The sequence below is a fragment of the Larimichthys crocea genome, chromosome VIII (genome assembly GCF_000972845.2).
Source record: "Larimichthys crocea isolate SSNF chromosome VIII, L_crocea_2.0, whole genome shotgun sequence".
NCBI classification, from domain to species: domain Eukaryota; kingdom Metazoa; phylum Chordata; class Actinopteri; family Sciaenidae; genus Larimichthys; species Larimichthys crocea.
In genome coordinates, this window is record NC_040018.1 from 7,671,640 (window position 1) to 7,693,539 (window position 21,900).

At 39.5% G+C, this 21,900-nt stretch overlaps 1 protein-coding gene across 1 annotated transcript in view; it reads right to left on the reverse strand.

Annotated features, from left to right (window-relative positions):
• Window positions 1–7,726: 7,726 nt before the first annotated feature.
• LOC104921435 (plakophilin-3-like) overlaps window positions 7,727–21,900 on the reverse strand; it is a 35,920-nt gene continuing 21,746 nt past the window's right edge. The window contains exons 8-13 of the mRNA XM_019274041.2: window positions 18,103–18,267; window positions 16,564–16,743; window positions 16,268–16,421; window positions 14,954–15,149; window positions 13,341–13,428; window positions 7,727–8,943 (exon numbers count right to left, since the gene is read on the reverse strand). Coding sequence (XP_019129586.1) covers window positions 8,902–8,943; window positions 13,341–13,428; window positions 14,954–15,149; window positions 16,268–16,421; window positions 16,564–16,743; window positions 18,103–18,267 — 825 coding nt within the window. The 3' untranslated portion in view covers window positions 7,727–8,901. The remainder of the gene's footprint in view (window positions 8,944–13,340; window positions 13,429–14,953; window positions 15,150–16,267; window positions 16,422–16,563; window positions 16,744–18,102; window positions 18,268–21,900) is intronic.

Here is a 21,900-nt window from a genome sequence, read left to right on the forward strand (position 1 = left end):
TAGATCGAATCAAATCTGTTGTTTGATAAACTAATTCACAACTTTCCAAATAGGACTTTCAAGTGGATTCACTAATGAAGCTCTGACACAGCGCTCTGGAAACAGTGATGAGTGAACAGACTGACGTAGCCTACTGATATTTGACATGGTAAAAGAGGGGAGGTCCAAACTAATGATTTTAAAAAGACATATAATTGTAATTACACCCATGATTATTATAAACTCCGAAGCAGAGGGAGCTCAGCTCCTGACAGTTATTATAAGAAGTAATAACGCTTACAGTCGTACAGCACATTTTATTTCTGCAAGCCAATGTTATTAAGGCCTTTAATTCATTTACAGTATGCAATATAACCTGTCCACTCCGTCAGAATTTGAGACAGAAACTTGGCAAAAATTATGAATAGGAATTATGTATTCATAATAATTCACAATAGTGAATTATGGTCACCGGTTCATCATATTTTAACTGGGTTTATAGAGTTTTAATCTGGGTAACATTCCCTAAAGGTTCCCAGAAGGTTAAATTTGTAAGCCGGAATGTGCTCTGAGTGCAAACAACAATTTTCATTTCAGTTCATAGTTTAGTAAACAGTGTTACTGATACAATGCTGTAGTTATTATACATAGTAGTTTTATTGAACTATATACTGTATGTACAGGATGGACAAGTGAGGAGAGAGCAAACCCAGAAGATGGCAGTATAATCATTTGATTTGTGATACTATGAACTATTACCTATGTGAAAAACCTTGTACACAGCATGTATGCATGGACACAGTCAAATACCAAAAGCATCATTGCATTCCACACAGGTTTATAAAGTCCTGAACAATCACTAAAACTCTCAGTCACTGTGTCTGGCACACATGTCTCCATTTGATCGTAACCTCTGGACACCCAAAGCCTCCTAACATACTACAACTAGTATGTAAATGTCAGGGCTCACAGGTTAACTGCCATGCACAAATCATACATTCCTTTATGTCCAATAAATTTTCAAACACAGTTCTCCCCTTTGTGGTGAGAACAACAACAAAATAAAATGAGCTCCAAAAAGAAAGAAAAGTTCTAAGTGGGTCAGACCGCCCACAGAGGTCATGAGTCGCACAAAGACTGTAAAGACGAACACCCTGCTCCTTTTTAACTTTGAACTAGAAATGGATAAAAGACTGGTTGTGACTAACTACACTCCAGAGACAGAGACAGAGCAGGAAAAAAACTCCAAATGGCAAAAAATGAAGAACACCCACAGTGCACTATTTAGGATAGGATAGGATAGGATAGGATAGGATAAGGGCTTTATTTGTCACTGTAACAGTACAGTACAACGAAATTGCAACACCAGTCAGTTAAGTCTTAAATTGAAATAATTTCATTGTGTAGTGTAAATGCGTTGATTAAACTTGATTATAAAAAGTAGCACAAACAATCCATTAGTCATTAATAATAATTTATTATAAAAGACATACGAAAACGAAAAAAAATGAATAAAAATACAAATCATATTAATCATATTAATGTGCAAACAATAAAAAAACAAAAAACTAGTAAGAATAATACTGATGTTTCAGGTAGTAAGAAACATTTCCATGTGACACTGCAACCTCTTCAGCACCATTTTGGATCTGTTTCTGTGATGGTGGTATGTAGAAGTGTGATGTTTGAGGCCAACAGAAATCAGCAAAAGCAAAATGATCATGAACCAGCATCTATTTTAAAGTGCAAGCAATGAAAACAAACCAACAATAAGAATAATAGTTATGCTGTAGTTGATTACCCTTCTAACACAAGTCACAGCTTCCCTATGATAGCAGCTTATTTTGACTTATAAGTGTTACAAATAAAGGCAGGTAGTCTTAATTCTCCCAAAATATACTGAGGCTGATCTTGCAGCTTGAGGGCCCCCTGGTGGCTGCGGGGCCCTGTGCATTCGCATAGTTTGCATATAGCAAGAAACGGCTCTGAGATCAGCAACCAATTACTGTACATCGTCAGCTCCTAATCAACTCACGCGTTCTTACTCTTGAATTTATTTACACATTTAGAAGTTTACTTCATTCCAAATATTCTAAATATCACGTGAAAACATTGATGGGTGTTGAAGAAATTAGATTAAATGCATGAGCAATTATTAGTTCTGAAATGTATCAGTGTTGGACAGAGCATGAGCCATGTAAGGTCCAATCAGAATTTATGCAAAAACAGCACAGTTCGAACCTGAGCATCGAGCACTGAAAGGGCATTGAATGATCCCTAATGTAATTTAAGATTCCTACAAAATTTAAGGGTACAGTCAAGCATGTTTTTATTTACAACTCATTAATTTACAACTGAAACATTTACTCCGAGCGTAAGAGCTACATTACTTCACAATTATCTGGTCTCATCATAGAAGAGCAGTTGCTCTGTTCATTTGATCATTTTTCAGGAAGGAAGGAACTTCTGTATTGTGTGAAACTCTGTGTACTGTAAATATATTGACACCTGGAAGTCAATATACTGATTAACCTGTGTAGAGGTGATGGGTGGTGTAAGCTTTGTTGGTTTTATCAAGTGAGCAACTCAAATCAGACCAGTTAAACATTTTCTAATCTTTGGTGAATGGAATTGGACTCAGCATTTGTGAATGAGATGAGGAGGACAAATATTAACATACCCAACAGCTAGACTGATTTCTACTACTGGCAATCATTTGTGTGGTTACGTTAACAAATGATCTAAGTGTGAGGCTATCTTCAGGATGTGCAGTGACGAGCTTTGTCTTCTGTGAGGTTTGTTTTGTCCTTCAGCTGTGCTACAAACCCAAGGACTGTGGTTAGTGTTTGGAAGATTAGTATATGTGTCAGTGTTGCAATTAATTAACCCTCATTCCTGAAGATAAAAGCACCTCCACCTGTGTTAAGGAGGAGGAGCATGGCTGTGTGGGGACATTTCTCCAGCCACAACTGCTTGGCAACCTAAGTGCAAACTAACTGCGCCTTGTGGCATAGATCCATTCTGGTTTTTCTTCCATCTTTAGGGCAGTTCTGGCTATGTGAAACCAGTTGTGTGCATGATATTTATTTTTGTTAGCTTTCCCTTTATTGTGTTGTTCATTCTTTCCACCTGTCCACCCGTCTATCCCTAATACGTTGCTCAGCCGCTTAGTGTTTTCATAAGAGAAAGTTTTCCTACCATTATTAATTTCCTGTGGAAGGCCCAGTGTGTAATATTGCTTTTATCAGACATCTCATCACCATTGTAGCTTGTTTTATTCTTATAAGGAAAACTTCTACTTTGGGAATGTATTTACCATAACCAGGAGATATTTATATCCTTGAATAGAAGGTACAGTATATGCACAGTTAGTCTATTTGCATATTTACACATGTCCTGATGGGGGCATGAGATTGTCATACTTTACTGCTTCTCCACCCTTGTTATTTTGTAAGTGTACCATGCACTGACCTACTAACGATGGAGCTACGGCAAATATTCGTGTAGTGTACCATTGCATTCAGATGGGACCATGTGCAACTTTAAGCTGATAGCTTGGTAAGTGACACTCAGAAGGAACATGTTTGCATCACATTGTTGCCTTTCAATTCAAACCCCACCTCATTTCCAATGATCTGTTTGAACTGGTGCAATCTGGATTCTGCACACAGCACAGAAACAGTCCTCCTCACAGTCCCTCACCATCAGCCGGAAATCATGGTCCCACTTCAATTCCTTTGCCGATGATGTCCAGCGCTACACCTCTACTAAATTTACTGTCAGAGCAACTCACTATACCCTGTTCAACTCCCTCATCGATATGAAATGACAGATGCAAGCAAACTAACTAAACTATGATAAATCTGATATTACATACACCAAACATGCACCAAAACTATTCACATCTTCTCTCAAACCAACAACAACTGCACTCTGGAGTATTTTCTTTTAGCACTATGTTAATCTTCCAAAACTCCCTTTTTACTTTTAAAAAACAAAACTCACCTTTGCCCATTGCTCTCCTTTTCTGCAGCTAAGACTCTTATCCATACTTTCATTACATCCAGACTCAATTACCGCATTCTTTCTGGCACTTCATCCAAACTCCTCAATAAACTATCCTCAAGACCCTTCACTGGCTCCCTGTAACGCAGTGTATTCAATTCAAACTCCTTCTCATTACACACAAAGCCATGACCAGGCCCACCCTTAACTTACCAGCCTTTCTTCACTGCCACACTCATTCCTGCAGCCTTCATTGATATGACAGCAACCATCCAGCACCAAGCACCAGATCTGAGATCATAGCCACCACCCCTCTCTGGAACTCTCCCCAAACATTCATTACTTCACCAGTTTGTTCAAGAAGTTCATTAAAACTCACCATTTGAGAACTGTTTGATTTAATGTCCCCTGCTACCTAATGTGCTATTATTGTCTTCAATTCTTTTATTATTTATCATCTATTGTTTAAAGTATCCTTGGGTATGTTAAAGTATAACTTTGTACGCCAGACTCAGCGCTAAGTCTTACCAACATTATAGTCCACACTTATATCCACACACACGCAAATAAGCTTGATGTATCTCCACTATTCATTTTTGTCTCATGTCTGCAGGATGAAGTTAACACTGCTTGGGCTTTTCTACACTTGTGATGTTTTAAATACAGAGTTCATGTTGATCCAGTCAGGTCATTTAGAGGGCGTCCTCGGGATGTGGAAATCTTCATTCTCTTCATGTTAGTGTGACAAACTGACAGCATCTTTATCAGTTGAGTTGTAAAGGCAAAATCACTTTCTTTGTACTACAACTTGTAACCCACAGATATGTAAACTAGCTTTTGCAAATGTGGGTTACAATAGATGATTATTTCTGGTAGTTTGATGCTGTTTTTGTTTTCACACACTCTCTGACAGCATGGATTATTTACTGTCTACACGTTCCATCCGACACTTTATTGAGGCTCTGTGGTGTTTACGCTGAGTGAAATATATATTTATCTACACCAAGAAACCCAGAGATAACCTCATGACACATCCTGGACTGTAGGCGCCGTCATTCTGCCACATGAGGGCAGGGAAGATCCATCTGAGCAGCACCCATCTGTCCATCATATGGGAAAATCTATTTTCAAAAAGTCTGCGACCTGTGTCAGGAACAGGACACTCAGTCTGAGGTTTGTGGGGTTGGAAAGAAGTCCACAGGCTGCTCTGTAATTAAAGTGGATGACACTTTGGGTCGTTGCCACCGCGGCTTACCTCCACAATCGGTACCTAACACTTACTGATGATCATCATATATCGTAGCAGTATCACAGCCAGCTAGTGCTGCTGATGGTTACACGGCAGAACTCACAGCTGAATATAAAACTTAACATAGTCTGAAAGAAAATGTAAAATTATGTTCCCATTAAACTATCCTGTCAGTCCACCACTGTGGGGAAATGTGTTTGATGTGCCAGTTATTAACAATGCTAATATTTGTTGTCATATTATAATGCTGTAGCTCCATGCACACTCAACTTAAGCAGCATTAAATAATTTTCTTGGCCACTTGATGGGGACGGAACAAGCTGTAACACAACACTATCTGAGGGTTACAGCCTTGTGAGCATAGAGAGCAACAGCAGCCCATGGACTGTAAGCTTGCTTTCACGTGTGGACTACAAACAATAATTCTGCTTTCTCTGATCTAAATTACTGTCCACATCTCTGTGTAGTCTAACATGTGTGACACCATGAGAACGGATATAAATGTTCTCTTGTATCCACTCATTCTATGTTTGTGGAGTGGGTGGTCTTCATGTTGACGGCTCGCTCTCCTGTTTTTCCCTGCGCAGAACCAGGCCGAGCCCCTCCCTTCCTCCCTCTGCTAGATAAGTGTCGCCATCGTCAATGGTCTGCCATTTTACATCGCTCTCTCCCCCACACATCCTTCCTGAGAAATCCCCTTGCTTCTTGCTTGCTCTTGGAATCTTTCACACCTTCATCTGTCCTGCTGGCCTTTGCACTGTTTAGACATTTTTGTAAGACTTCTGTTTTTTAATCAAACTTTGTATGACTAGATTGATTATATAAAACAAATTAGGAGTATGTGTTTTTTCTCCCATCTTCGCTGCTGTTTCATTGCACATGCAGTGTATTTTTCAAGGTCACAGTTTATCCTAACTGCAAGATGCTGTCTTGTGAAGACAGGCTAATTATCCTGTTTTGCTTAATCTGTGTTATAATCTGTAGACAGTTACATTAGGGCACTAACCCCCTGAGATCCACATTTTTCATTTACTTTTGACTCCACATTTAGCAAACCTCCCCCTTGAGTTCAAATGCTCAACAGTTTGAACAATAATTTGATGTTTGGTGAAGTCTCTTATTGTGGTTGACTCTTTCAACAACTTAGTACAATGCCTAGATGAAATCAATGTCTGGATGGGAAATAACTTTCTACAACTTAATCAGGAAAAGACAGTAATATTCGGGCCCAAAGACCAGAGAGAACACCTCTCCCAGCATTTTCAATCCCTGTCCCTAAGGACAAAAGATCAGGTCAAAAACTTGGGATTGACCCTTGATTCCGACCTCAACTTTGACATGCATATAAAAACCATAACCAAAACATCAATCTATCACCTTAGAAATATCACCAAAGTCAGACCATTCATCAACAAGGCTGAAACTAATTCATGCTTTTATCACCTCAAGACTTGATTACTGTAATGCCCTTCTGTCTGGTCTTCCTAAAAAAACAATAGGCCGCTTACAACTGATACAGAACTCTGCAGCCCGAGTACTGACAAAGACCAGACAGAGGGCACACATAGCCCCCATTTTAAAAGCCTTGCACTGGTTACCCGTTTAGAATTGATTCTCTTATTGATTTTTAAATCACTGAATGGCCTGGCACCGACCTACCTTTGTGACATGCTACAGTGGTATGTACCAAGCAGGTCCCTCAGATCCTCGGCATCTGGACTCCTAGTTGTCCCCAGAACCTCCACAAAGAAGTTTGGTGAGGCCGCTTTTAGCTACTGTGGCCCCCATCTCTGGAACAGCCTGCCTATGGATCTGAGGGACTGCACCTCTGTAGACAATTTTAAAAAACAACTTAAGACGTACCTCTTTAGCCTGGCTTTTACCTAAGGTGCCATTCACTGCTGAGTTTTTAAGTCCTGATCACTCCCTGTTACTTTTATCTCTGGTGCTTATTTACTGTACAGGTCATATCTACTTTTACAGCAACTGTTCTTAAATTATGCTTTTTATCCTATAGGTTCTTTTTTTCTTATTTGTTTTATTGTTGTAGTTTTATGTTTCTACTTTTTCTTTTAATTTCTAGATTTTTTTTATGAAACTGCTCTATTGTCTGTTTCTGTTTTTACTCTGTTCTGTGAAGCACTTTGGGCTACAATTCAGTATGAAAGGTGCTATATAAATAAATAAAATTGAAGTTTCTCTTTCAGACTGCCACGGTGGCCTCTCATGCTGTCCTCTCTGTTGTTCATCTCTTATCGAACAGGAAATAAAATGATTTAAGTCAAACAAACTAGATTAAACTCTATATTGAAATTTAAGTTAAATCTGGAGCTGCTTCATATTTCTCACAGTTCATATAACAACACTATGAACAGCCAGCTGGCTTATAGGTAGTGGTGTTCTGAGCTAAATTTTGGGATTGGGATCTGATCATGAGGATAATAATTCAGGCAGAACCAGTCTTCACACATTCATAACAGACCACATACACTGTAACTGTTGATGCAGTTTTATTACTACACACAAAAATATCTTCAAAAAAACAGAACAGCACGCGTCTTCAGTTAGTCAGTTGCACTTAATTAAGGCTATAAGCATTAGTATGCATATATATCATGTTTGGTGTTTGTTAAACACCCGGCATTCTCTCAGCGCTCCGAATGGACTTGTGTTGATCATCATGACTGTGGACTGTAAGAGCTATTTGCACCTGACAGAAAAGAGTATACAGCTCTTTATTTCCATGCATACACATCTCCTACGTTTCTCCACTGCATGGAGAGGTCCAGTGTGCAGGACTTTGTGCCTAGTAGTGGTGAGGTTGCAGATTGCAACTAATTGAATAATGCTCGCCTCACTTTCTTCTTCCAGGAGTGGAGGAGAAACTACAGTGGCTGTGAAATTTTGTAAACCTCTCTAGAGTCAGTGTTTAATTAGTCTGTTCTGGGCTAATATGGCAGTGCAACATAATGGACTCAAGTGATATAAAAAGCTAAATCAACTTCTAAAGTAACAAAAACACAACAACTCTACATTAATGAATTATACACTAATGGAAACAGAATTAATATTTATTCCATTTCTGCCAATAGACCCTCCTCAATGTGTCACACTGGACCTTTAAGTGCTGATGTATTAGTTGTTGTTGTTTTTAAACACAGGATTAACTCTGAAGTATAGTTGTGATATTATGAAGTGCTGAGGGGGCAGACCTGCTAGTAATATGTTATTGTTGTATTAATATACCAACCATGTCACTTGGTCTGTAATCCTGCAGCATTTTGTTGCAGGGCTTTAACTTTGATACACCGTGTAACTGACCTCACAATGTGGAAATTGTCCAATGTAATTGGAATCAGTGTCAGTGTCAGAAAAACCCTTATCAGCCAGACCCTAACACACACATGCATATGACATGTAGTTTTAAGGGTGAAGTCCACTCTGTGTGGATACTGTTAAGTTCCCGTCATCACAGCCTATCTGCTACAAGCTAAGCCAAGTTAAACACAACCAGGGAACAAACAGATCATTGTTGAATTGGCTCCTTTACCATAGGTCCATCACAGTTTGATAATCTGCTCATTTAATCCCCTCTGGTCATCTTTTTCTCACATCAGCCTTGATCCTGATATCCAAAGCTCACACTGAATCATGCGACACGCTGCAGCCTAGATGGTAAGATCCGTGAAGTCTCTTCTGCAAAATCCTTTCTGAAAAACATAAAGACACAATACAAGCACCGGTAAACAATGTAGAAACAGTAAACACAAATATAAAGCAGTGATTGAACTAAATATTAAAGCTTTACACTCTGCCATCCATCATGTGCTGCGTGCTCTGTCTGCTCTCTGTGCTTTGCACCACGTCAAGATAATTCCCTTTCTAACTTCCCGATTAGATTTACTGTAATGTACTTTTCACCTGCATATTTGAGTCTTAAATCACCTGACGCCACATTACTCCGATTCTAACGTCATAACTTATTTTAATCACATACATTATACATTACATGACTTTACATAGCAACGACTTTTAGACCAAACCAGTAACTTTCAGGTTTCCTACAAACTAAACTTACTTTGACTGTAAAAGCCTTACAACAGCTGGCCATGCACTGTATGTGATTCATGCTTGATGACTTGTTTTGTAGTCTGCTTCTGTTATGAATCGTGTTTCCTGTAGTGGTGCTTTCCGAGGTTGTTCTTAGGTCTTAGGTTAGATTATTACGGTTGGACATCACAGAGATAAAAGGTTGGATTTAAGGAAAGACAAATAAACGGGCCACACAGATTTTGGCTAAACATACATAAAAGTGTTAAACGTATATTCTTTTTTCACCACTGTAACACAAGAATGTTAATTGTACTGTGTTTGCTTTAACTTGCTATGTTTCTACCAATAAGCAAACCTTTAGTTTGTTCTTTAATTAAAGCAGTAGCCCTGTGATTACTTGTTTTAACCACAGTGGAGCAAGCTGAAAGTAAAACACAGACACTATCATCACATTTATCATTGACATCATTACCGTATAAAATTATTTTACAGAGTGTGTTAGAAAACCAGTAACATATCAGCACACCTTACTGATTTGGATTTTTTAGCTCTGGTTTTGTCTCCACCAACACCTGAGGTCAATATCAGGTTCTTTAGCTGCTTCTGCCATGTGGTGCGTGTTCATCATAGATTTCTCACTGAAAGGATGTGCCTGCTGCTGGACAAGGAGTTGATAAGAGACGTTCAGAGACGAGTCTTCAGATACTCAGAAATACTTTGTTTGTACTTTGAACAGCATGAGATTGGGTTGAGGTTTGAGATTTTACAAATTCAATAGCTTACACCATAGCCACCCAGCAGTGAGATAAAACATGACTTTTGTTTGTTGTGCCAAGTTCAGGCTTATGGGGTGGAGGGACGTGAAGGGGGGTAAACAGGAGAAACATAACAGTATTCAGCGTCTGCCAAGTCCACCTAACCAAACTCTTCTTTTATTCATCCCAGAAGACACAAAAGAGACAAACCCAAAATATCTCAGCCAGATTCTTTGCATTCCTGCTGAGAGCGGTCACTGAGAAGCTAAAGCACAACAAAATCCAGGTCAGATACTGACCGGGATAGACACAAGATGAGTATTCAGCAGATAAAGTGTAGTCACTATGGTAGACTGTTCTAAAATGATGTAGTTGTAATTGCTACAGCAGACTTCAGAGGAATATCTTGTTATATAATATAATCGGTGCAGCATGCCACAGCAGATTGGTGCAACATTCTTCTATAAAAGGAGCTGCTTCTCTTGTTCGTGCCCAATCTGCTGTAATCCTTTGAGCTATCACTTTAAATTATTATCAACTTCATACACTGAGAGAAAAAAAACTACTTATTCTTATTCTCACTCGTGATTTTAATAATACCCATTTTGTTGTGGAACAAAGTCATTCAGCATTTCCCGTGGTTTCACTTCTTTATTACCCGTTGAGCTAATATAATAAACTCTGGATTGCTCCTCATGCTCAGCTTTACAGAGTGTTCAGCATTGTTTTGGTTTTACAGCCTGAATCTTCTTCATGTTTCACTTTCACAGCTTTCAGCTGCTTTCAGCAAGACCCACTAAAATAAAATAAACATTTCCTACATTTCCTGGGAACTTGTGTTAACTGTTAACTGTCTTGACATATGCCAAATATTGTGGAATGCCATTTTAGTCAATATTATAATGATGATATAAATGTGTCGTTATTTCACGGGACTTTCATTTCATCACCCCACATTTCTTTATTTCTCGGTTTTCTTGCCCAGTTCATCCTGCTCTGCCTGGACTCTCTGTGATTTACGTTTCCACGCCAATAGAGCTTCACCACTGTTGCTAAAGTAACCGCTCTGCTGCTAACGGTAGCTGCCATTAATCACCTCCGTATTGTGTTTCCTGTCATGTTGTTAAACTGCACCCTGGCCTCAGTTGGTGTCTGGCTGTTCTGTGAGGACTGCCATTTGAATATAGCAGATGGGAATGAAAGGAGCTGGATGGTAAATGTAGCATTGTGAAATAAAAGTCCCCTGAATAAAAGTAGTCCTTTAAAAAAAACAAAAAAGTTAAAAAAAAAATAAAAAAATAAAAACCTATTTATTTATTTATTAAACTATAATGAATTATTCATATATTTACATTTACTCATTTATTTCAGGATTTATTTCACAGCCATATTGTTTATGTATCTTTTTATTTAACTACTTTAACTATTAGTCTGAAACCTGAAAGTTTTCACTTCAAGGATGACACACAAACTACAGATGTTAGCTTCTAGCTATTGAACACTGTGGAGCCACTATATTTTTTCAGGAATTGGTGAAGACCTAAACAAAGCTAAAATGAGATATATTAATATTCATCAAGTGGACATAAACAAATGAATGATTATGCATCTACTGTTTGTGTAAATTAGCCACTGTTTGCTGTTTACACGGTTGTCATAGCTTTAATAGCGTCAGAGTGTCCAGAATCAGTTCAAACTGTTTTAAATCTTTAAAGCAGGTTCTTAACATTACCAGATATATATCAAACATGGAAAACTCCCTTAAGATTATCAGATCCATGAGACGGCTTATTTTCTTTAAGTATGCTGACTCATTACAAATTTCATTAGACAACGCCTGCTGTTAATAGTTTGGTTATCACTGCTCTCTGAAATCTGCTGAGGTATGTATTTTTAACATAGTAGTCATGAATAAAAGGACTGAATGAGATATTTGCCCTGCTTCAGCACTGATTTCCCAATGTGTGACGTGACAGTTTGAGAGCTGCCCCAGCGCAGACAAGAACTTTAGTAATTCTACGATCCAATTGCTATCAGCTACAGAGAAAATATTTGCATTTGCAGAGCCAAGTATCCCCAGATAAGACCGGGCCAGAGGCTAACGGGATGCAGGAGTGGGGGTAGGAGCACCAATAGGGAGAGAGGAGCGGAGGTCAAGTGAGATAAAAAACAGATGTGTGCAGACTTAAACTACAAAAACATCTGGTGGAGACAAAAGTTTGAAGCACAATGTCATTCCACACCCACACATTCTGCTGTCCATTTTAACTTCAGACTCACGTCTTTATTCACACCCACACACACACAACACTAAAACACCCCATATTAACAGAGCAATTGGTTTTGGTTTAGTGTCTTAAATTTTTTGGAATGTTTTTTAAAGACTATTAAATATGGCAAGTTTTACTGTCCCACTGCATTAACAGAACATAGTAAATCTGTGGCGTTGATTAGGGTTTTTAGTCAGTGATAGTACCCATTTTACACAACAACCACCATCCAAGACAAGTATGTATACCCTACAATATTTGTATTGAAAGCAACACAATATATTTATTTACATAAATAGATGTGATTTATAGGTTAAAATGACAAAATCATATTCCTTTTTCTAGAGTGTGATGAAGGAGTTGTTATTTTCCTCAATTGTGGTTAAATTTAAATACTACTCATTTTTTTTCAAATGATGTGGTATAACAACTTGTCAGGTTCAAATAAAATTGATAGTTTTGTGGCAGGCAGTGCAGTAAATGCCACAATGAGTTCACAGAATATAAAGTGCAGTTACTGAACATTTATATGTTGTTTCGCTGAAATTCTATTAAAGTTACAGTGAAACAGAACTTTCACTGTCTTTAGTCTCATGTATGCAAAAGAATATGTGGGCAGGAAAAGAAAGTGATTTAATCAAATTCATGAGATGTGATTGATTGTGACTGTATCATGTGTGAGAGATTGCTCCAGGGTGTCTTAGTGGATACAGCGCAATAATTGCCAATTTAATTCTGTTGATTATAGGACCCAACAATTATCAACCAGCACTGCAAGTCCCCTGATCCCCTTATCTCTGCAGAGTGTTATTGGGTCTATTAGTTTATTGCTTTTGGTCTTCTGGCCCTAAAAATCAGCTCGTATCAAACAAGTTTCCGCCTTTCTTTGGTGATAAAATAATAAAAACGCTGTGTTTCAATTCATGTACTTCCACTGCACTATTACCTGACATTTCAGAGACTGGACTATATGCGATATCTGAATGATTTTGACAAATGTCTCTTGGTATCAGCAGCTGTGGGTCTCACCTGTTTGTAGTCTCTGTGCAGTTTGTTGTACTGGAACATGTTGCAGAGGACAGTTGAGGCCGCTCTGGCAGCTTTTAAACTCCCACTGCTAAACCAAGACACAGTGATAGACAGTCAGAAACAAGGACTAACAAGGAGGAAATACCACAGTACAAACACATGGGAGTAAACAAGTGATAAACACTCTCAAATGATCTGCAAATATTTTTAAGACATTTAAGTGTGGTCAAGCAGGGACAAGCCGGATCAGCTCAAGATATATTATAAATAACAGGAAACTGAAAGATTGTTGTAGGACCTAAAAAATGTAAACCAATTAGAAGGAAACTTAGGTCAGAAGTACAGATCAGCTTCTCAACTCATCTTCCACAGTCCATAGTCACCACAATAAATGACATTGCACTTTACCTTAACATATATTACTCTAGGTGTATAGATATCTGTCCAAAGTTTCGACACGTTTTCTTATTCAGTGTTACTTCCTATATTGTAGATTCACACTGAAGACATCAACTATGAAAGAACAAATCAAATTATCTTTTATTTTCATTTATATTTTCATAATATATATTATATTTTCATTAAAAAAAAAGGAAACCAACCAAAATATTTAAGAGTAGCCACCTTTTGCTTTCATGACTTCTTTGTACACTCTTGACATTCCCTGAATTAGATTCTTGAGGTTGTCACCTGGAATGATTTTCAATTAACTGAATTGTCTTGCAAAAGTTAATTCTGTCAGAATTTCTTGCCTTCTCAATGTTAGTGTTGGCATACAGTGAATAGCCCTATTCAACTACTGTAGGAATACATATTATGGCAAGAACCACTCAACTTAGTAAAGAGAAGTGACAGTGCATCATTATTTTAAATCCTCATGAGGACCGCTTCAGAGTTAGCTCTGCTGCAGAGAAGTTCATTACAGTTAGCAGCCTCAGAAAATCAACAATTAACAGCCCCTCAGATTAGAGCCCACATAAATGCTTCACAGAGTTCAAGTGGCAGACACATCTCAACATCAACTGTTCAGAGGAGACTGTGTGAATCAGACCTTCATGGTCAAACTGCTGCAAAGAATCAACGACTGAGGGAGACCAACAAGAAGAAGAGAACTGCTTTGACCAAGAAACACAATGAACGGACATTAGACCAGTGGGAACCTGGACTTTAGTTTGATGAGTCAAAATTTGAGACTTTACAAACACTGGGTCTTTGTGAGATGCCATCATTTGTTTTTCAAAAGGACAATGACCTAAAACACACCTCTAGGTTATGTAAGGACTATCTGACCAAAAAAGAGTGATGGACTGCTCAGTCAGATTACCTGGCCACCACAATGAACTGAACTAAACACAGTTGAGATGGTTTAGGGTGAGTTGGACCACAGCACGAAGAAATAGCAGCCAACAGGTGCTCAGCATATATTCAAGACTGTTGAAAAACCATTCCCAGTGAACCGTTCCTTGACCTCATGAAGCTGATTGAGAGAAAGCCAAGAGTGGCTCCTTTGAAGAATCTAAAAAACCTGAAGGCTTGACTGAACATTACTGTTGAGGAGCCTTTTTTCCACTGTACTACCGATATTTGAGGATTAGAGTAGAAGTCAGTTTTACCTGTTATCATGGGATGTCTTGATGCCCACCAGTTTCGATATGCCATTTAAGTATGAGATGTCACGGGCTGCCAAGGAACTGCAGGTGACCAGGTGATTGAGGGCTCCGCAGATGTTGACCACCACTTCAGTGGAGGGTGATTTCTGAAGGCCATCACTGGGCAGTTTGGACACCAGAACATTCACCATGTTCTTAGCTGCAAGGACAAAGAGCAAGCATGATTGTCTTACAGAACTGTTTTTATATACAGTAAATGCTCTGAACTTTCAGTCATATCAGGTACACCTCTGTGGGTTGGATGTTCCATAGAATCTTCATCATCAAATTCAAATCTCTCTTTCATACTGTGTTATAATCCACCAATTCTAAAAATGACGTAGCAGCTACCATACACCAAGTGACTGTGGCTCAGTGGTAGAGTGGATCGTCCAATAACCCCCAAGGTTGGCGGTTCAATCCCCTGCTGTTAAAAAAAACGATTGCCATGGCCGAGGTGTCCTTGAGCAAGGCACGGCAACCCACCCCATTGGCTTATTTATGTTTGACAGACAGCTAAGCAAGCGTATGAAGCGCATGTCGTACTCTGCTTCTGCACCCATGGAAATCCCACCCACCAGGCACGTTTGTGTCAAAACCGCAATCAAAAAGTCGGGGAGCGGGGCGGTCGGTGGTGTAGTGGGTTAAGCCGCCGCCCCGAGTGTAGAGGCTACAGTCCTCGCTGCAGCTGGCCCCGGTCCGAGTCCCGCATCGGACGGCTAATTTACTGCGTGTCACTCCCCTCTCTCTGCCCCCTGCTTCCTGTCTATCTTCAGCTGTCCTCATCATTAAAGACATAAAAGGCCAAAATAATAATCTTTAAAAAAATTTTTTTTAAAGTCAGGGAGCACAAACGAAGGTTGGAGTCATAATCAAAGAAAACGGCATCAAACAAAACTGAGAAAGAGGCAGACAAATATTTTACACGATTGCTCAAATGATTTCATTGCATTCTTTCAACCTTTTGACACAAAATTGATTCCATACAACAGGTGCCTGCCTGGATGGGCTAAATGCAGAGAAGTAATTTCACCTTCAACGTGATTAATAAAGTTTCTAAAAAAAAAAAAAAAAAAAGTAGCTGTTTGAACTTTGAGTTTGAGTATTGAATTCTATTGTTAGTGTCAGCAAATACAGATATTGCCCCAATAAAGAGTGCCCTTTGGGGAACTCTATAATGCAAGGGGCTGTATCAATGCAAAATATAAAACAAATCTGCAGTGAGTGTTTCCAGCCCAATGGAGAATGGAACAAAAGTAACCCAGGTTTGCAACTTACCCATGTAGTCTTTGTTGGAGCAGTGTCTGGCCAGATTTCTCAGCAGGCCGGTCAGAGGCTTCAGCTCCATGTCACTGTCAGTGTCTAACAGATCCAGCAAGATGGGCAGCATCCTCTCCTGGTCGACCACCACGCCACTCAACACTGATGCCCACTGGCAGAGAAGGACAGAGCTCACATTTGAGTACTATTGTTGGTTTTCTTGTTGAAGAATCCCACCCCAAAAAATAAGTCTGACAATTTGGAATATGAATACAGATGCATAGTTCACATTTCTTTGGTGTATGAGATCTTACCCTGCCCTCTCCTGCAGTGATATTTTGCAGGGCTCCTATGGCAGCCTCGCGGGTGGTGGTGCTGCCGTCGCTCTGCTGCAGAACAAGCTTGTACAGCCCCACCACCTTAGGGTGCCACAGCCACTCAGACCCGTTAGGCTGTCGGGACACCTCAGACAGTATGGACAGATTCTGGTTACGCTGCCGTAGAGGAGGTGAAGGAGAGAAAATGTCCATTTATTGTATATACATACGATACATTCTGATGTAGCTACACAACAGTGAGTTCACTATATTATTCTCACATCAGATTTATAACTTTTTGTGACACAAAACAAGTTTTTTCTCTTGTATAAATCCTGAATTTCCATGCCAGTTCTCAAGATGTCTTTCTGTAGACTAAAGTGTTGGATAAATAAACAGGCAGAGGGGCAGAGCACTATCCTAAAGCAGGATAAAAGTCCCTGTTTACCCTCTATGTAACCTGGCTCATGATCTGTACCACATGGAAAATCAGGGCATATATAGTTAAACGGGTCCCTTTCTCCTCACTCTAAGAGTGACCATGAGAACATACATGTAATTGTGGGCCTGACGTTTACTCTCCATTAGCCTCCATCGCTATTGAGATGTGTAATGTGATCTGCTGGTTGTGTGTGCTGTGTTGGAAACTGAGCCTCCCTGTGGACCCGTGGCCACTTCTAAGGTTTCTATCTGCTCGGGCCACTTATTATCTGGCTATTACTGAGATACCTGAAAGAAGCTGGACCTGCTGGATTCAACAGTTTGACCCAAAGCTTGCCTTTTGGAGTCTTGAGTGAAATATTTTCATTATTTTTCATTATTTATTATTTGCAAATATGACTCAAGCACATTGGAGTGCAAATTATATATATGGTAAGATGCCCAATATGGATGATGTGGCTTCTCAGGACTGGTCATGTGGCTACGAACATGAGCACAGTGCACGGTGATAGTGACATACAGCAAAGATAATGACTAGCAGACACGAGGAGAAAGCCTTTTGCTAAGCAGCAAAAATAGCAGCAAGCACACGTCAGTGAATGAGAGCATGGCAGTTTTATGTGCTGCTTAGAGAGATGTGATAGGTGTGGCTGTGGCAGGCAAGCTAGAAGGCTGACATAATATCCAAAAGGTTTCTGATTATATAAGTCTGGATCTAGAAGAAAACATCCAGGACAAACTTGTAATTACCCTGAATTGTAAGGAAAATGAAATGTAATAAATATAAACCCTTATCTCTGTTTTGTTTTCAGCCTCTTTAGCTGCACAATGCTCCACTATGTTCAACAGCTAGCCTCTAACTGTGTCTGTCTGTTCTTTGGTACTGGACTAAAAACAGATTTATGCTACTGATGAAAATAAAAGGTAGCTGGGAGCCACAAGACAATCAAAACAGTAATGGCAATGCTGAAAGAGGCTAAAACAGTAAACACTTATTTGTCCTGATTGTTAATATAAAGTGTTTATTGTTGCATCTTTTAACATCCTCGAATTCGTCGGTTTTAGTCACAGCTGTGTCAGGAGTGTAAATCTTACATCAGTATCCTTTCTGTTGTACATAGTAAAGCAGCCGATGGCCTCGCTGTCTTTGGGGGCAGAGGCTCTTGTTCGGCCCTCCAGACGGATTTGGACCGAGGTGGGCAGCTCAGTGTACAGCTGGTAAGATAGATTCCTCATCACGCACAATGAATTCTCCAAACCCTAAACATGGAGAAAGACAGAGAGATAGAAGAGAGAGCCATTAGCAGAGTAAAAGTGGACTCAATATAGTAATAAAAAACTGACTGACATGACTGGATACTTCAAATACTTTTAATATTTGACAGGCTACTGAGGAAACCTCGTCCTGCTTACACTACTGGTTTGTGGAACTCAAACCAACCAAAGTTTTTGTTGTTGGAAACAGTCCGTAAAAGGGCAAAGAAAATACAGACCATATGACTGGATGAAACATCTGTCACAGTCTATCATGTGCCAACTTTAACCAGTCAGAACAATGAACTGTATAACGTAGTCAAACTCTTACTAAGGCCAGTTGGAAGAGTGAAAACGTGCTTTACATCAAGAAGAACTTTCAGTTCTGTTCTTTTCTCTTCTTTCATAGAAGAAATTCTCCAGTTATATATATATATATATATATATATATATATATATAGATATATATATATGATATATATATAGAAATATATATATATATATATAAATATATATATATATATGTGTGTGTGTGTGTGTGTGTGTGTGTGTGTGTGTGTGTGTGTGTGTGTGTGTGTGTGTGTATATGATAATAAAGATATTTCTTATAGTCAAGCAAATGCTGCCTGAGAACAATGAATGGCAGATCACTGTCAGGGCACCACAAATGTGTATAAAATGTCATGACATTGATCCAGTAGTTGTTCAGACATTTCAGTTTGTACCAAAGTGGTAAACAACACATTAATTTATGAAGCTATGTATGGCTAAAAATCTTCTCAATTATCTTTTTTTTTTTTTTTAAAAACCAAAGTGTCTAAGACTACAGTGACGTGTTAGACATCAATGTTTATAAGCAGATGTAAACAGAACCTTGTCGTTGTCTTGTCAGAACAGCCAGAGATAGTCAAAAGTGGATCTAGCTTTATGTTTCTATACTCTTGGTGAAGAGGGCGATCCCTCACGTAGCTTACAATTGTCACACGATGATACTGGATTATAGTAAAAGGAATAGAAGGTTGAAAACAACAAGCAGTGTTTCTGTTTCTGAAATTAAAGCACGAATTTACCTCACTCAGCTCCTAAACCCTAAAAAACACAATTCACCACGGCCTTTTTCTTCTAATGGACTGAATGAAATGTATTTTCATTGTTTAAACAGGCAACATCTCCCTTGGCGAGTTCATGCCGTCTGGTGCAGGGAGGGTTTATGTTGATGTTTAACAAAAGCAGCGAGTACATCAATCATCTTAGTTAAAGGTTTATCCAAGTGTCTGTAAGTGATTTGGTTTGCCGCTTGTTGACAGTACTCCTAGCCCAAGTCAACGCCTGTCGCAGTATGCCAAACCACAACGAGGGAAGAATGGTCTCCTTATATATCAAGCGTAGAAGAGCAAGTATTCACCTACAGCTGGTGATAGGTCACGTAGCTCATACTGAACCAGTGAAATTCTGAAGAACTGAGAGATTAAGCACTGGATTGGGTAACAAGCTGACATTCCTTAGTAATTAATCCACAATTCCAGTGCAGCTGCCAGCTGAAGTAACACACCATTGAATAATTATTTATTATTTACAACAAATCTCATGAAAAGACTGAAAACCAGGGGTGTCGGTTAGCTCAGTTCGAATCCGACCTGTGTGCCCTTTGTTGCATGTTGTTCCCCATATTCCTGTCGCTCTTCAGTGCTGTGTGAATACATATGATTGATGAGCAGTTAGCACCTTGCATGGCAGCCAATGCCATCAGTGTATGAATGTGTGTGAATGGGTGAATGAGATATTTAGTGTAAAAGCGCTTTGACTGGTTGAAAGACTAGAAATGCGCTATATAAGTACAGTCCATATAGAAAAAGAAGTCTTATCCCTTGACTTAAATATGTCATAATGTGCCATAGAGTCTTTCATTTCGTGTAGCCTTGACTTTTTGGGCTTTTTATCTCCAGCTTCGGTGGTTTGTGCTCATAGCTACTTACTTACGTTCTGAGGGGCTTGCCTGTAGCCATAATAACCATTTTCAAATCATTGTTATTTACAGTGTTTAAAAATGTCACAGGCTATTACAGTGCAAGTCAGAGTTACCTTGTCATCTGCTGTCTCCTCTTGTTGAATGTAGCACACCAGAGAGTCCACCAGGCCTTTCATATCTCTCATCTTCTGCCTCGTCCTTTCATTCACTGAGCTCAAGTTCCTACAAACACATACATACACAGTGAGAGACATCTGAACCCCAGCTGGACTGTCAGAACGTAATGCAGTGAAGCTGTCTTTGATCTTTGAGTTAGTTTAACTTTATGAAGCTCTCAAGTCCCTTCGGTAGCAGCTCCACAACTTAAAAAAAATCTGTTTTTTTGTACTTTATTGCACTTAAATGCAACTTTATCTCTCTGTGAAGAAGCTCCTGACAGACTCGGACATGTTTTACAAGCTGTTATCTGAACGTAACTTCCATTCCATGTGATACAAATGAAGAATTAGATTTATATATGACAACACATGAAATATGAAATAACACAGCAGCAGTTAGTTTATGCTTAAAGTGCCTGAAAGCTGCATTATGTAGAGTCAGCATAAAGACTTCATCCTTCTAAATGTACCCGTGTTTCAGTAAATCATTCTGGTGTATTGTTTCCCATTTGTCACACCGCGGTGAGGTTTGTCCTGTCTTGGGGTTTTTGTCTCGTTACTTCCTGTTTTATTTTGAAATCTAACTCTCCTCTCGTTTCAGGTCACTTGCCCTTCCTCATGTGTCACCGGTCTGATTGTCTCACCTGATCCCTGATCGTTTCCACCTGTTTCCCATTTCCCTCATGTGTATTTAGTCGGCGTCTTCCCTTTGTCTTGTGCCAAAGTGTTTCGTCTTGTCCGTTCACCTAAGCCCTCATCGTCACAGATCCCAATTACCCGGACCTGAGCTCCGTACCTTCCTGCTACCACCACCTTAAAAGGGTATTTAACAAAACCAAGGCTCTGTCACTTCCTCCTCATCGACCGTACGATTGTGCTATTGAACTAATTCCAGGCTCCACCATTCCCAGAGGCCGCCTGTACGCGGTCTCTGGGCCAGAGAAGGAGGCCATGAGGGAGTATATTGATACCTCCTTGAAAGCTGGACTGATTCGCCCCTCTTCATCACCTGCCGGAGCTGGTTTCTTCTTCGTGGGAAGAAAAGACGGTTCTCTAAGACCATGCATTGACTACAGCCCACTTAATGACATAACCATAAAGAACCGCTATCCACTTCCCCTTATGTCATCTGTTTTTGACCAGCTCCAACAGGCCCAGATCTTCACCAAGTTGGATCTTCGCAACGCTTATCATTTGGTGTGTATAAGAGAGGGTGACGAGTGGAAGACTGGGTTTAATACTCCTAGTGGTCACTACGAGTACATGCTCATGCCATTTGATCTCACTAATGCTCCGGCCGTATTCCAGGCCATGATTAACGACGTACTAAGAGACTTTCTCGACCATTTCGTGTATGTATACTTGGACGATATACTCATCTACTCCCCTGACCTGACTACCCACCAAGACCACGTAACCCAGGTATTAAAGAGACTGCTTGAAAATAAGCTCTATGTCAAAGCTGAAAAGAGTGAATTCCATGCCGACACTGTCTCCTTCCTGGGCTTCATC